The sequence below is a fragment of the Populus alba genome, chromosome 13 (assembly GCF_005239225.2).
Source record: "Populus alba chromosome 13, ASM523922v2, whole genome shotgun sequence".
NCBI classification, from domain to species: Eukaryota; Viridiplantae; Streptophyta; class Magnoliopsida; order Malpighiales; family Salicaceae; genus Populus; species Populus alba.
In genome coordinates, this window is record NC_133296.1 from 7,282,252 (window position 1) to 7,300,248 (window position 17,997).

The window sequence follows — 17,997 nt, forward strand, 5'->3', positions numbered from 1 at the left end:
TTTTTTTTAAAAAAAAAAACAGATTCAAACCATTTTCGCTCAGTTATTTTTTGATTTGGGTTTTTTTTTTTTAAACTTATAAAATCAAAATCAAACCAAACTGGTCAGTTTTTAAAAAATTTTAATTAATTTAATCATTATTTTTTCACTGTTCTGATTTTTTTATTATTTTTTTTCTGATTTTTTTAATTTTATCAATTTTTCAATTTTTTTACTTACTCATATAGTTTGAGTCCATAGAAAAGATGCTACATAGAAGGCTATCCACGAGAAATTGAACCCAGCAATTAGAGAAGGCTATTTATAAACAACCAAAACAAAAACGCAACCGCTCAAAATTTTTGTTTTCATCTTTAAAATAGAACGAAAAATGCTCAGCCATCCCTCATACATAAACTGCATATTCTGCATCATACATTGTGCCAATTCCGAATCAAGGATCTTGTCCGGATCCTTCAAGATCCAGGTTTTGAAAGATGACATTAGCAACACTGAGATTCTATCACTGCTGTTATTGAAAAAGCTCAAATTAGGCCCGCTTTCAATGGCGCTTCCTCCCACCACCTTTTTTCTTTCCCTTGTTCTTTTTGCCACTGTGCTTCTTCCCTTTGGTGACCATATCACTGCTAGAACCATCATCTCTCCTTTTGCCACTGTGCTTCTTCCCTTTGTTGACCATATGACTGCTAGAACCATCATCTCTAGATGGTGCTCGACTCAACAAATGCTTCACATCAAGTATGCCATTTTTAAAATGACCTTCAGTTGACCTCAGCACCCTGTCCTCAAGTTTGCGCCTCTCCACTGTTCGTCTAGCACCACTACCACCTCCAAATCTTCCAAGAACCATATTCTAAAATGTAGAATAGTTACAGTCAGAGCAACAAGATTTCTACAATCAGATCAATCATAAATTAGAAAGGTCATGGAGAATCAACCTCTTGTTCCCTCATTTCAAGCATTTTCTCTTCTCTTTCCTTTTGTTTCTTCATTTGCACACGGGCTACACTTAAAGGTAGTCTTTGCTTCTTAGGAGGCTGTGTTTAGGACAAAGTGCAGCAGGATTATATTCATCAAGCGCCATATGGAAGAAGCATAGACTCCATAATAAAAAATATCTACTACATTAACTACAAAGCAACGTGATTGGTGCTCATAGAGATTTTACCTTTCCACCAAGAGAGACTACTTTCTGGTTTTCTAATTCTTTCCTCTCTTTCCATGTCATATGCGAGGCACCTGGGAGACAAAACATTAAAGTGACAAAAATACTACGAAGTTTCTTGGTTGTAAATACAAATTCAAACAATCACAATAAGATGCAAATGAAGAACCAAAAAGATAGAAGCAGCATCCCAATGAATGGAACAAACTCAAACAGATCAATATTTATTGCTTCCAAGTTTGAATTAACAGCAGAAACATGTCCACAATCAAAGCCAGATTCAGCAACTTTTACCAAATGATGCAACCTAATTTTCCTCTGGCTATAACACTAGAAAAAAAAAATTCACAATGCACTGAGTCCATTTTATATGCCCAACAGAAGAACCCATACAATTATGACGAATGGTGGCAAAAGAATACAGTGCATTGTTTAAGAAAATATTGTATTCCTTGTGGCATGTTTAAAACTGGAAACTGTAGCCCATCCTTTGGGTCTGAACGGTAGAACAAGCAAGTTAAACAAATCAGCAGGTGATGAAACATCCTCTTTGCTTCTCGTCACGCATGAATAACAGATCAATCATCTCAATCATCAAATTATGCAACTGAACCCAATGAAACGACATTGTTCCAGGTTCTACAAAACAGAGAGGAGCTCCATCTTATTAGCTCCATCCAATTTGGCTTTTATTAAGAGCAAAAAAAAGTCTCAATAGAAAAAACAAATAGACTTGGAGCCTGAAACTAGCTGGCTTCAAAAACAGCACACAACTCCAATGTTGCCGGAAAAAAAATAAAGAACATTATGCATTTAAAATAAAGAAACATGTAGGGAAAGGGATTCCACCACGAGAGGGGAAGGGAAATAAAATTCTGATCAGAAGATGTGGGCTTTGATGTTAGGAAGCTCAAAACTCTCACATTGCCAAATGCTACTACAAAGGTGTAATAGGGTAGCCTATGACACCATATAACTCTTCGTTTCCAACCTCTTTTTCCATAAGTTTTACACTGTAGTCTCTAAAAAACCTTGAAATCTAGTTTAATCAATTGATGCACTGTAATAGCATTGTGGAAAATCACAAGGCAGTAGTTTAAACACCCAAAAGCAACTTCAAAACAAATCATTGCACTCTTCCACATGAGCAAACTCTTCAATCTCATCTCATCTCCTCTCAATGCCTGCTAGAAATTCCTAACCTCAAACCCACAATTCCTCGATAGCCCCTAACTCATCCTACAATCCATCATCACACAACTTTCTCGTGGATACATAAAGTATAATTATAATGCAGCAGATAGCAAACAATGAAGAACAAAATTGTTTTAAAAAACGGTGAGAATAAAGAAAGAATTAAAAAAATGTAATTACTGAAGAACTCGATGTCTTTCATAATCTTCTTGATGTCCCATTCTTGATCCTTGTCATCCATGTCGCCACTTCCACTTCCACTTCCACTTGCTTGATTTTTCTTCTTCATAGCTTTTGTATTCTCTCTCTTTCTTACTTGGTTTAGCTGCAAAAAGAAGGAAAATAGGTCAAAAACCCTACCAAAGCATAACTACATACAAAAACTCAGATATGTACCTGCGAATTTAGATTTTAGGGTTTAAAGGGAGCTTTTAAAACTATTTGATGTTTGATGCCTGAGAGTTTTTATTTTGTGCGTTTAGGGTTAGATAAGTACAGACAGCCAGAAGCAAAGAAGATATAATAGAGGAAACCTCAACTTAGTCCTAAATCTATATACTCATTCTGAATTGCATCCCAAACTTATTAATTTTATCAATTAGACCCCAAATATCTCAATATTTCTCAGCTGTGTCCTCTTATTGATTTTATTTTAAAAATTTATGTGTAATGCATGTTTTTTTGCATTACAATGGTGTTGATTTAAAAGAAAAAATAATAATGAGCATTAATATTTCTAGTATAATTTGCATATTTATGCACTAAAACAACATTAATTTGAAAAATGTTGATCTTCACAAAAAGACTTGGCTAAGAAGTTTTTAAATATTTATGATTTTATTGATCAAATTAATTGATTTGGAGTTTAATTGAGAATGAATATATAAATTTGGGGCCCAATTAATTTTTTAAAAAGCCCAATATACGGTTCTAAATTGGCTTCTAAATTATTCCAAACGATTGCAAATTTGTAACTTAAAATTTCAAGGTAAAATTACCAAATCATTATATAAATGTTTATAAATTACTAAATTAAAAATATAAAAAAATATATTTTGATTTTATTTGAATAACATTCTACGGTAACACATGCGTATTTGGGTGATGCTGGAATGGCATATTGGTGATCCTAGAAAGGTATAAATATTATTGGTTGTATAGACATTAAATCAAATTAAATTAAAAAACAAATACTAAAACATATATATATATATATATATATATAAAAGAAAGGAAAAAAATGTAAAACACAAGGAAAATTCATGATCATTCCCAAATTATCAGCATTTTTTAATCCAAAAGTTCATTTTGTTTATTTTTTTGATTTTAGGTTAAGAGAGAAAAGGAAAACTCTTTTAAAAACAAGAAAAGAAAGAGAAAATTGTTGGTTGTCAAGATTCTGATAATAAAAAAAATAACGATTTTGGTGTTAATAGGTTTCTTTCAATTAGAAGAGTTTGATGCTAATGATTTTTAGTTTTCATCTTGCCAAAAAGAGGCTTGACAATTTGTGATTTTGAGTTGTTTTTTTTTTTTTTTTATCTCTAAGAAATTTTTTTTCATATATTTTAAGGCTATAAATTTGTTTGTTAAGGTTTGTCATAGCCTAATTTTAGATTTTTTAAAATTATTATTAGCTTATTAAATTAAATAATATAAAAGAAAAGAGTTCGAAAAATAAAAATAAAAAAATGTAGGAGGCGCGACTTGGTTGACAAAAACATATTAAAGATGGATCTAAATGCATAAATGAGAGATAAAGGGACAAAATGGATCATTGATAATATGGGAAACTCAATTGCACCATTGAAGGATCTAAATGTGAAAGATAATGCAAATTCAAGGTTATTTTAAGTGAATATTAGATAAATTTGCAGAAAAAATAAGTTTAAGAATATAATTAGATTTTAATAGGTTGATTTGATTTAATCATAGGCCTAATTAAAAGACTTAATTAAGTTTGAAAATCAATTAAGGCCAAAATTAAAAATATTAATTAAGTGCACAAACTTAATTAGACTTTTAATGAGTCAAATTAATTTTATTAAAGGCTTAATTGGTGATAAATTAAGTTTAGAAGCCTTGTTTTGATTTAATTGAGAAGATTAGAACTTTGGATGATCAAATTTAATTTTTACAAGCTTAATCGGATTCAATTAAGGACTCAATTGAAGAAAAATCAAGTTTGAAAGCGTAATTGAGATTAAGGACACAATTGAAATTTGAAAAGACAAAATTGATACAATCAGGAGTTTAATTGAAAGAAATTTAAAGATTGAAGGCTTATTGAGAATCAGATTGAAGAATTTCAAAACCAAGAACCAAAGTGCATAAGGTGCGTGAGTTCAATGTCTGAAATTAATCAAATCAAGGGTATACTTGAAAAAAATTAAAAGTTTAATGATTAATTGAGATCAAATTACATAATCTGAAAACCAATGACCAAAGAGCAAAAGACACTCAACTCAAAGGATTTAAATCTAGGTTTTCAAGGGTGAAATTGCAACAATTGATAAGTTTCAGAGTCAATTGAGGGTGCTTGCGTTGAAATTGAAAAAACATGGACCAAATCAAAATTTACAAAATCCCAATTAAAAATCCCTAATTTTTAGGTTGCATATGACTTGTCACTTGGTTTTGATGCAGAAACAAAGTGGCACGTTGCTTATCTCTATTTATCATCTTCCTCAAAGGACAAAAGATGATTACAATGTCATTTTCAGGTGAATGAATGTAATATTCCTGATTATTTCAGGGGCTCCAACCACCACCATTTGAAAGAAAAGATTCTCATTTAAAAGGCTATGTCATCTTTTTTTGATGTTTGTGCCTTACCCACCACATGGTTTTTGTTTCTTATTAAATCAAAAACTCATGATAAATATATATATATAAAGAGGAATTATACTATAACTTTTTTTTCATTGGAGTATAAATTATTTATTTTCTAATAAAAAATAAAGTTATTTAATATTAAAGCTCCCTACAACTTGAGATAAAAAAAAAATCTTAATATACATTTTTATTTCAAATTCTTGACTCAATGTTTGATTAAAATCAATAAAACACATATTTTTTTTTTATTTAATTTATTAGATAAACATATTGATTGGTCATGGTTTTCTAAAAAAAACTTCCTCATTTAAAAGTTATCATACAAAAGTTACAACCCAAAATAGGGTTGTCTTTCTTGGCGTCCAACTTCGCGTTGGGCTATGACATGCCCTTGCCCAACTCTAATTTATGCAAGGACACGTCCGCGCTCAACTCTAATTTGGGTTATGACGCGTTCCTGCCCAACTCCACATGGAGTCTGGACACTTCTGCACCCAACTTTACGTTGGGCCAGGATGCGTCCATACCCCACCACACATTGATCAGGGATGCGTCCGCGTCCAACCCCATGTTGGGTCAAGGTGCATTTGTGCTTGACCATTCCTAGATGCAATCACAAGTTGAACCCAACTCCCCTTGAGTTCAGCGTATTAGTTGAATCTAACTCCGTTCAAGTTCAATGTATAGCTAAAAGGTAACTCCATACTGAACCTCCCATACCTCGGACCTGGGCTAGTAATTATGATATCCATTACATCCGATTAAATACGAACAAGTGTTCCATGCTTATATTAATTAAATGTGATGGCACAAACAATAAAATAATATTATTTTATTATTATAAGATTACATTTCTATCCCTCCTATGTTGTATGAAATAGGTTAAGCTGGGTAATATAAAAGGAAACGTGAATATATAGCAAAAAGGTTCGAAACCTTATATACTCTGAGATATAAACACCATTCTTTTTCTTCTCTAACTTCTATATTTTCTTCTCATTCTTCCTTTTTATCTTTATAAAAACTCATTAATACCTTCATTAATGTCCTTTTGCCACATAAAAATACATCATACTGACTTGATTTTCAGAGGATCCCCCATCAACATCCCTAGGGGTTTGTCTATAAAAGACATTGTGCAGGTATTTATTCAAGAGGAGATTCACACCCCCTTGAAAGATCCATTACAAAAAAATCAACGCAGTCTTGAAGTGAACACGTTGTAAATGATATGCAAAAATTTTAATGAATAATTCATTCTAGAATATTCACTTCATCATCACATATCAACTTTATATAGTTGCAGTAAAAAAATTTCTTGATGGATAAAAAAAAATGTTAACAACGTTGGTAGTTTTTAATGTTAAAAAAAAAAAACTGTAATTTCTTCCCGCAGCTAGCAGGGAATCAAAAGTGCTTTAAAAGTAAATTAGCTGAACAATCCCAGTTCTGATTATGCAGGCCTCATCAGTGGCGTATTTCTTTCCTCACAAACATTATCCATGACTAATCGATACTTCTCCTCTTAATATGATTTCCACTCTGTGCTTCTTATTAATTTTATGTTAATCATACCCTTAATCAACTAATTTTAATAGCAAGAACAATATTCAGGTTGGATGACAATCAGCAACAAATATCATGCAGTCCCCTAGCAAGCTAGATATGGAGCTAGAAGCCTAGAAGCATTTAGACAACAATATGGAGCCAGGATGAAGACAGAGGATGTGGTCGATTTCTGATGTTTTACACTTTTGTATAGATTATTCCTCGTATAAGCTATGATCCCTTCAATCTTGGAAACCTACCCAGCTCAAAAACTGTCCTAACAGTCCCAGACCTGCTATATTCTGAGGGCCCAGGGTGAGTGGAGCGGTACTCAAGGATGACATTGAGACTGGGGGGGCCTTTATTGTTTTATTTCGTGTTTGTTTTTATGGTGGTATTGTGGTTTTTTGAAGGATTAATTTTTTAAAAAAATTAATTTAATTTTTATATTTTTAAATGGTTTTGATATGAATGTTAAAAATAAATTTTTAGAAATGCATCAAAAAAATATTATTTTAATGTATTTCTAAACAAAATATATTTTAAAAAACAACCGTTATCACAATATCAGATACTATCTCAATACGTAAAAAAATATATTTGAGTTAATTACTTTAAAAATTAAACATACAAGAATTTAACCCTTTCAATGTTTGTTGATATTTTATTTAACATTCTTAAATTCTATATACATACATGAACTTTATATTTATATAAAAAAATTACAATCTTTGACTATTATAATCTAATAAGAATTCTAATTAACTAGTTAAGCAAGTATTCTAAGCACAATCCTTTTTTTTTTTTTTATCAGAGGATTCTTACTTAAATTAAGATTTCACCTAATATCTAATAATTTCTCTTTTAAAATGATATTTTTAAACACTCGATTTAGCAATAAGATACTCTGCTTTAAACAAGTTTTTCTATGATGCAAACACCAATTAATTTTTACTCATCGTCCTAAGTTTTATTTCTTCAACTATGATTTTTTTAGGTAGATGAGAGTCCATTTTTGCCTGCAGACAAATAATAAACTAATCTTGACATTCCTTTGCTAAGGTTCATCAAGGGAGAAAAAAGCTGCTACATGTTTTGATGGTTGTTGCCGTGGGAGCTGCTGCGTTGTGGTATTTTTATTCAAAAACGAGTTGTTGTTGAGTACTTTTCCTTGCTATCTTGCTCTCCTAATTAACGTAAGTTACGCTATCAATTGTTGAAAAGATTTGATGTCAACTGTTAAAAGCATTAAGCACTTGTAGCAACTTTTTTATGATGTGAAAATCTACAATTGTTTGTGCTTTTTCTCTTTCTTAATCTCCGACTGTGAGGTAGAAAAAAAATTATTAGATGAAACTCGTAAAGTTGACTTTTTTTTATTTTGTTAATTCAATTTTTGCTCATTAATTAACAAGGAAATTTACAATTTATCAATGGAAAGTTTATCAATATCTTTAATTCTTCTATGGATCACATAATAAAATTGAATTTTAGTGTCAATGATCAAAGAATTTTTTAAATGAAAGTGATATCCTCTATATTATTGCTATAGATTCACATTTTGTTAACATTTTCCATTATTCATGAAAAATAATCTATATGATTTACTTTTCCATATTTATTCTAAGCTATTCAAATTCCATTTAAAGTGCTTGAAGTTGTTGCTTCTTATTACTCTAGTTGTTACATGGTATTTTTTTTCATCGAATCCCAAATATCTTTGGAGGTTTTTTAAAATTGATCCGTCAATTGATTGGAAAAGGTAATTCTTTGCCTTAAAAATCTTCAATTGTTGCCCTATATCTGTGTTTTTTTGCATATCTGTTACTATATGGATTCTGGTTGTGGTTCAAGAAATGATTTGCCAAAGCTTTTTAAACCTTAAAGAATTCTCCATTGACATGCTCTAATAATCATGATCACCATCGAATTAAGCGAGGAATAGCTGGTTGAACAAAGTTATCTAACATGCACATTCTTTCCATTCTGCTGTCATGTAAGGGATTAATCAGTTGAATACATATGCCTCAGGGTTTGCAAGGAGTTTTGCAACCTTGCCATTTTTATAGCCAATGATGCAGTACGAAATTTATTAGAACAGTAGCATCTTTTTTTTTTTTTTATTTTTATTTACGTGGGTGTCCGGACCAGCTTGCACGCACCACGACTAATCTCACGGGTCACTGAACGTCCTGCAAACCCAGTGAGCATGTAAGGCACTGCGGGGGTGACAGGCGTGCATGGTGAGGTTTGAACTCATGATGCAGAGAAAGGGAACAAGTTCCTTCGACCGCTGGGCAAGACCTCAAGTGCACAGTAGCATCTTTATGTACTGAAGAGAAAGTGATGGAACCTTAGCACTAGTCTCGTGAAGGCCCCAGCAGACAGGGAAAAAGGCAATGGCTGGTAAGTGGGATGGGATTTCGACTATCTTTTTTCTTGCACTTATCTTCCTGCGCTACCGGTTTCTACACTGGATCCTGTCTTGTCGTCGTTTCTGGCGACACAGCTTTTTCTGAGGTGTTCGTGTAAGTCTCTTCCCTGCCTTGTCAGTATTTAAAAGTTTCTGTTTAAACATTCGCCTAACTGATCAGCACGCGAGAAGTAAAATGATTCCTTAAGTTCCAAATTATAAGTTATCTCCTTCTTGTTGTTTCGCAGGTATTTTTTAATCCCACTATATGACATCATTTAGGATTTCTCGAACAAGTGTTCCCTTGGTCCTGATCTCATGAAAGCAAGGGATCTGTGTTTGCAATTCTTGACAGAAGCTCACAAAATAGACTCTAGTGATGAACAGCATAAAATTTTAAAGAAGAAATTGAGTTCAACATGTCAGTTTCAAGGATCCCACAAAACCTGATGTCCAAATTTTGAGGGATCTGGATGCTTGGCAAATATTTGATGATTCTAATTCAGGTTATAACACAAGATGGAATCAAGATCCAGAAGCCAGGAACCTTTGCTATTTGATGACACCATCCGAGCCAACATTGTTTCATTTGGAAAGGAAGGAAATGCTACGGAGGCGGAAATCTCTTAGCAGCAGAGACTATAATAAGAAGTTCTTGTCAGCATTTCCAAGGCTTAATTATAGTTTATTTAGTTGCATTTGTAAAGACATTAATAATTAGTTCATAAATGCTTATGGAAGGGACTGTTTGAGGGAAGTGCGGGGGTATGATCCAGTCATAAATCCCGAGACATCCAGTTGTCAGGTGGGCTGAAGCAACGAGTGGCGATAGCACGAGGAAAGGCTCCAAAGATATTACTGCTAAATGAAGCAACTAGTGCTCTTGATGCAGAATCTGAACGAGTAGTTCAAGATGAATTGGACAAAGTTATTGCAAACAGAACCACGGTGATGGCCCATCGGTTTCCACAATTAAGATATTGATGTTTTTTCGGTTTAAAATTTTAGATAAAATTACGGGTTATGATTTATATTATTTTTTATATATTTATTTAAATAAAAAAATTTTAACTTGAAACTTTCATAAATTTACATTATTTTATGTTTAATTTTTATCAAATAAATATAAATTATGAGATTCGAACTTGTAATCGCTTTGTTATTAAGGTTATGATACTATGTTAAAGAATTAATTTATTTTAAAAAATTAAGTTTTTAGATAAAATTTTAAATCAAGCAATAAAAAAATTCTTATAAAAGAGGGTAAATCTCTATAAAGAGAAGGTTGAAGAATTTAAAATAAAAGTTATAGGAGAGGGTTTAAATAAGCAAAAGAAACAGGTTTTATTCTGATATGGAGTTTATAATCAATTTAAGTGGATACCAAGAAACCCTAATAAAATAAAAATCCTAGAAATAAAAATCCTAATAAAATATTATTTTCATAATAATAATGATGAACATAACAACAACATCAACAATAATATTAAAATCCTTGAAAACAATAATAAATAAGTAGCTCTACTTGTTTGAAACTCGGTTGCTTGATCACTTCTTCATAAATAAAATCTTGAGGTTCCTTCTTTTCTAACTCAGCCACTTGATCAATCTACGATATGTTCTTCACAATTAAATGCTCTTCATGACAAGATCAATGATTGACAATTTCTTCAAGAGAATTATTGTCACAGGATAAAATAAATGTATGGTATATATAATAATACCTTTAATTATGCATTTAGCTCTTACCTCGCATATAAAATTATAAGTTTAGGTTCTGTTTGTTTTTACGTTTTAAAATCTCTTTTTTTAAAAAGTTAAAAAAAAAAAATTGCTTTAAATTAATGATATAACTGATATCAAAAAATGATTTTTAAAAAATAAAAAAAATATTATTTTGAAAACATTTATAAGTGAAAATTACTTTAAAAAGCAAACACAACCATACTTTCAAACACACTTAAATCATAAAATTCCATAATTAACAGTGTGATACATCTTGTTAAGTGCCTAATGAAATTATTTTAAGGAGATCCAGTAGCAACTTTAACAATTTGAATATCCAACTTGCAATAATCTTCATAAAAATATGAAGGGAAATGTCAACCATAACACTAAATCATTGGGGCAAGATCACTTTTGCACCCAAACCTTTTTTTTTTAAATCAGTTTTATTACTATATTATTTTAATTTATCAATTAAGTATTATTTCATTAGAATCACTCGGAAAAAAAAAGTCAAATTCTCATCAAATGATATTTCTTATTAAAAAAAAATAAGTGTGATTTTGATAGAAAAATATATATGGATGAAAAGGCTTGAAAATTAATATATGAAAATCTTTAATTGAGAATTTTGAAGGGTTAAAGGTAATTAAAATTGATTTTAAAAATTATTGGCGAAACACATATATGTTTTAATTAAAATTTATCAAAAAGCCCCTTTTAAAGCCAATTATATATATATATAATTTGTCACTACTGGCCGGGTATGGTGAGAGTGCGTGATGACATTAACAAAAATAAAAAGGAAAGTGGATGATAACGACTTAATTATTTAACGAAGAAGACTATTAAATTAACTGGCTGAGATAATTTTCAATTTTATTATATTATTGAAGTTAAAAATAGAGGGCCAGAAGTAGTTGTAACTTAATTTGAAAGTTACAATGAGATAGAACATTTCAACCCAATAACGATTTAAAAATATAATATATATTTTTTTATAATACATTTCCTCAAATGAAAGCTATTTGGACTTGAAACTTGTACAGACTCATATTATTTTGTGTTTAATTTTTATTAAATAAATAGGAATGATGAGATTTTAACTCGTGACCACTTGATCATCAAGGTTCTAATACTATGTTAAATAATCATCTCAATCTAATAATTTAAGATCTTAGATGAGATACCAAGATATAATTCATATTATTCTCTAACATATAAAAAATAAAATTACATACCGATTGTTTTTATTTTTATTTTTAATATTTATATATGAAAAAGAAAAAATCAATATGAAAATTGTTTAAAAATATCAAAAAATTAAAGAAAAAATTCAAATTTATTAAAAAAATATCTTTAGAACGCCAAAAAACCTCTTAATTGAGAATATAGCAGTGGATTAATTCCCAGATCAAAATTAAAAAGACTTCCTTGCTCGATGATTATGGCTTCAAGTTGTACGCTCACTCGATAGGGTTTCCATCGTGCAAACAAAGTTAACTAAACCAAGTAACAGTGAGTGATTAAAGGAGGGTTTAACTAGGCAAAACATCATAAATATTCTTTCCATCTTCTCTTCACCAGCCTCCAACCCCTCACATGATGGCCTTGGCGCGCATAAAGACCAACGCCAACAAGGAGAGGTCACAGAACGCTACATGTAGGAAATTAAAGGGAAAAGCAGCTGCTTACATGCTCTATATCTAGAGCCCTAGCTTGAATTAATCCCAAACGAAGGCGTTGAATCACTAACACAGGAGTTTAAGAAATACAACATAATTAGCCAAGTGATAATGGATACCAGAAATCAACATTACATGCTTCCATACTTAAATCTTACAGATAATGGAAGGTTTAAACTTCTTGTGTGCCCTAAATATAAGCAGATCAAGCTACTGCAGGTATGTATGTATGTATGTATACGTCTTCTTACAACACTACATTATTTACACATCTTCAGTGGAAATAAAACAAGCTTGACCATTGATTGGAACGAGATAAATTCTTATTTCTGCCGACAGTAACCAGTCATTCTGGTTATGGTGCTCGAGCACATGTAGGCCATTATACCACGTCACATCCTTGTGAAATACACGCCTTCACCCCCATTGGCGAATAGCGCCCTTGGATAGTTGCTAATCAACGTGCACCATATAATTGCGATGGGAGGGTTGAGTTAGCTTTTCTCGTACCAGAACCAGGAGCCCATCTCTAAAAGTAGAGGTGAGGCCGGGAGAGAATCGTGGGGTACAGTGGCATGGAAACACTAATTTGAAGTGGAAACGTCGGAGCAGTGAGAGGCAGACACTCTTGATCTCCATCAAGGCCATTTCCTTGCCCAAACACACCCTAAATCCACCTTGGAATATTGGATACTTGTAAGGGTTTTCAGAGAAGAAGACGCCATCTCTTAACCACCTCTCTGGCTTGAATTCCAGGCAATCCGGACCCCATATATCTTCCATCCTTCCCATTGCGTAGGGATGATAAGTAACCCGAGTTCCTCTCTTCACAAAAGTCCCATCGGGCAAGACATCATCTTGCTGACAGAACTTTGAATCGAATTGGATAGGAGGGTAAAGTCTCATACTCTCGTGCACTGCTGCTTGCAAATAGTGAAGCTGTTGAATTTCCTCGAAACTTTTGGGCTCCTGATTCGGACCTAGAACTCTGTCTGCCTCCACCTGGATTGCTGAACCGATCTCTGGGTGCTTCGCCAGTAACCAGAAGAAGCTGGTTAAAGCTGAAGCAACAGTGTCACGGCCTGCTAAGAGGAAACTTATGACAATATCTCTCAAGTATGTTTCATCATCTACAGTACGCATAAACCGAGACAGAAGATCTTTATGAGTTGAAAACCCCTTTACACGCTTTTGCCTCATTACCTCTTGTGCTAAAATGTCGATGATCTTGATAGCCTCTTTCATTTTCTTCTCAGAACCGATATTCAACCTCCGCTTGATCTTCCACACAAGGGGAGACACAGCCATGGCTCTCTCGGCTGAAAATTTGGAAGCTAGGTCAAAAGCAACAGCGAATTCTGACATGGGTAAAGACAGCTGCAAGCACTTGGGGTCTAGCCCAAATGAAAATTGGCATATGCTATCGAATGAAAATCTTCGGAAAACATCTTGCAAGTCCAAAATCCCATCTTCTTTTCCCGAGAAGGAGACTAGTAGAGGAAGAAGGCGTTTCTCAATCTCACATCGAACGATCTCAAAAGCATTTGATCTTATTGAGAACCGGTCGAGCTCTAGACCTGCCATGTTCTTCTGGAACCTCCACATGTCACCATCAACGTTGAATATGCCTCGACCCAAAAAGTCGCCCAGTATCAAAGAGAAAGGCTTCCCTTTGGGGTAATTATCAAATCTCGTTTTAAGCATATGCTTGATGTTTTCTGGATTAGCTGTAATGATGTTGCCAAGAACATGTATGGGAATAGTTTTTGTCGGAGAATGTTTCAAGAGATGAGCATACCAATCACAAAGATTATCAAAACTTTTGGCCCAGCTCAGGTTTAGATAGGCATCACATATCTCACAGTTGCACCACAGCTTTAGTAGCAGCAAGTAGAGAAAGAGAGCAAAACGAGGAGAAACGATGATGATGAAGACAAGGATAAAACAGAAGGCATAAAGAGTGTGCAAGAGCCAGGAAGATTCAAGCTCCATGGATGGATAATGATCAAACAAAAGCGGTAAAGAAGGTGAGGGAGAAGAAGAAGGAGACGAAGATGATGAAGATGAAGAAGAAGAAGAAGAAGAAGAAGAAGAAGAAGAGGGAGAGGGAGAGGGAGAGAGTAGAATCAAACCGAATTGGATGAGACCAACGAGAAAGACAAGCCAGCAATTGAAGTGTTTTTTTTTTTTTTTTTTTTCTCTTAATCAATATTTGTAAAAACTGTTTTCCAGAGCCTTTTCCTCTGTATTTTCATTTGGAATAAGATTTATAAAACAATTTTTTAATATTTCTTTTTTTGGGTGGTCTTCATTTTTCCATTAAAAATGTGTGAATACCAAAAAGAAAAACACTTCATCAAAGGAGAGTGATCCTACATCATGATTATTCCCACAAGTAATTTTGAAAAAACATATATGTCGAAATGGTTGCAGACTGCAGTTATGAACTGGCAAAAAACTTGATCTTGATTTTTCTTCGAGAAATCCCAAGACACCCTAGCAAGGCTCACTCTGCTTAATTATTAAAAGAAATAACTATTATATTAAATAAATAAAAAGAAAACCGAAAAGCGAAGACAAAATAACATGAAGATCTCGTGCGCTAAATAACAAAGCATGCAAGGCCACTTGAGTCATCTTCCACGTCACCTGATTGCTAATCACTAACTTGCAAAATTTGACCCACGTGTTTTTATTCTTATCCGTACCAGACATGAAAAATTCCAAACCCAATATTGTAATCAAACAATGCTGCATATGCAAGCTTCAGGGATGTCAATGGAGATATGGTTGCACGTTGGATCACTGCATTATTAAACAGTTTTATCGATGGATTTAGTTGTCATGAAAACTATCAATAATATTTTCTACTGACGAGCTCACTAAGAGAATCTGTCGTTATCGGTCACTAAATTTTTCATCGTCAATAATTTTCTATTCCGTCGCTAATTATATCAGATAATTAAAAAAAAACCAAAACGATAATATTACAAGCGATCCGTCGAAGTGTGCCAAAAAAAATATTCCAGCAATGAAATTTACCAATGGAAATAAATTTCGTTTACAAATATGATTTTCATTTCGGTAATTACCGACGAAAGACTATTTACCGTGGGAAAAAAAATAAAGCAAAGCGTGATTGTAATGGAAATGTAAACTGTAACTGTTCATCATGTCAATTACGGAAGTTTTCCGTCGGTATTTTACGAGAGCTCTAGAACTGTCTATCTTCAATTGCACTGTTAATTGTTTTACTTTACGGACAAAATCACCCGTTGAAAATTCATTTTCATTATTGAAAAATCATCGGTAATTTTGGCGTTTCTGAAAACTTTTTACGAAATTGAAAATTTAAATTAAATATTACCGACGGAATAATTAAATCCGTCAGTAAATCCGTCGGACGCGCCCCAATAAAAAACCTATCCGTCAGTGACTTATGCATGCTCGGGGTTTTCTTTAATTAATATGCTTCATGAATTTTTTTTTCCTTTTCACTTGCAATTTTCATTTTTTCACTTATTTTTGATTTTTGTTCGGTGAGTTCATATTTATTTTTTTTAAATATTTTTTAAAAATTTTTTTGTTTTAATTTGATTCTTTTTTTTTTTTATTATTTGTTACAAGATTACGTTAATTTAATTATTTTTATAAAAAATAAATGTTTTTTTTAAATGTTTTTAAATAATTACCGACGGAAATTTCCGTCGGTAAATCCGTTGGTAAATCCATCGGTAATAAAAAAAATTTACCATTAAATCCGTCGGTAATATTATTACCGACGGACAAAAAATTACCGACGAGAGATTCACCGACGAAAATTCTCCGTCGGTGATTTAGTCGATAAATTAATTACCGATGGAATATGTGTCTTACGCCGACGGAAAAATTCCGTCGGTAAAACTGTTAAATCTTGTAGTGAATAGTCATTACAAATTTAATGTTTTTTTAAAAAAAATTAAACTAAAACAGCGGCGGAGCTGGAGGAGGAGGAGGCTGGTTGTTGCAGAATCATACGACCAAAAAGGAGCAGCACATGGATCATCACCCATCTTTGATCTAATCTCCATAACCATTTGACGAAGATGATCATAATTCATCGAGAGGCATTCATATTGTTGTTTCAAGGCTATGAACTCCTCTGACTGAGTGCTTGATACTGATGGAGAGCACCCAACAGTTGAGACACCATGGGCCAACCCCAAGTTTTCAGTCGTAGTGTTGGAGAGCCCGTAGACTTGATTTTTATCGAGTCCACCAGACGATTCGACCTCCATCCACAAATCCGGATTGAAATCCGGATGGGTCGAAGTATCGTTCCCATATCTCTCCCTCAACCGGCTATTATAGGTCTCATGAATTTTTTTTTTTTAAAAAAAATCATCATATTTAATTCAAGAAAATAATAACTTATGAAATAAAATGATTGAATGAAAATACCACAAATTGCTGAGCACGGTTGTCCATGTACTGCTATACCCCCTTTTAGCAATCTTGACTCCGCACATGCGTCTCTACAAATAGCTTCATTGGACTCAACTCACGTCCAAGAGACGTAGCCTGTAAGGAAAAAAAAGATTGCAAGTTAAATATATTTATAAGCAACAACAAATTAATTAACGATATATTTCATTTAAATTAATCTTATCATCCGCTTTGCATGTGCGCTGAATGGGATGGAGCCACCGGTGTGCATGGTATCGAATTGTGAATTTGCCTGTTCCGGTTGCCGGCTCTGACTATGAGCGCCGTGAGAACCGCTCAAACATCACGTGCTCAATATATGCTGCCCATATATCTCCCGAGATGAATGGCGGTTTGAATTCCCGCCAAACCACCCCTTCATTCCATCCTTCAATATCGTTGTCCCTTGCATATCCTTTTCGCTTTTTTTTGGGTGTCATACCAAAAAATTCACGCAACCTACTTCTATAGTAACCAATTAAAATTTAGAACATAAAATTATAAATAAAAAATAAATATTATTTTCAATGTTACATAGTTGTCGCGTGATTCTCCATACCCTCCTAACAACATTGTTGTTCGTGCTATCCCACTCAAATTTATTCGGTGTATATAAATAATTCAATTAAATAAAAATATTACAAGATATAAAATTATAAAAATTATTTATTAAAAATAAACTGGAAATTAAAAATTAACACCTGCTTGAAATCGCCGAAACCAGGCATCGATATTAGGTCTCCACTCAGGAGGTTTGGAGACTTGACTTTATTAAAACAATGGAATCTCCATCGATGATTTAAATGCCGATGTTATTGTTCTAGTAGCCTCAATGTTTGTGAACCTGAAATTAAATAAAATTAATTAGTTGTTCATAAATTATGTTATAAGTATTAAAAAAAACTAAAACCTAAACAAACTTATATTGAGAGGTAATCCTTCCATTGTGCTTGGTACTTGGGGGTGAA

The 17,997-nt window shown here is 32.8% G+C and overlaps 2 protein-coding genes across 2 annotated transcripts; both read right to left on the bottom strand.

Annotated features, from left to right (window-relative positions):
• Positions 1-274: 274 nt before the first annotated feature.
• On the bottom strand, positions 275-2,869 carry LOC118053571 (uncharacterized). The gene is made up of 5 exons (XM_035064885.2): positions 2,756-2,869; positions 2,540-2,684; positions 1,169-1,239; positions 939-1,037; positions 275-853 (listed from the first exon to the last, which is right to left on the bottom strand). The coding sequence occupies exons 2-5, from the start codon at positions 2,646-2,648 to the stop codon at positions 542-544; spliced, it is 591 nt and encodes a 196-aa protein (XP_034920776.1). The 5' UTR covers positions 2,649-2,684; positions 2,756-2,869; the 3' UTR covers positions 275-541.
• A 9,801-nt stretch (positions 2,870-12,670) lies between these two features.
• LOC118053570 (cytochrome P450 94C1) lies at positions 12,671-14,752 on the bottom strand. The gene has a single exon (XM_035064884.2). It carries the CDS (start codon positions 14,555-14,557, stop codon positions 13,019-13,021), a length of 1,539 nt encoding a protein of 512 aa, XP_034920775.1. The 5' UTR covers positions 14,558-14,752; the 3' UTR covers positions 12,671-13,018.
• Positions 14,753-17,997: the final 3,245 nt, after the last annotated feature.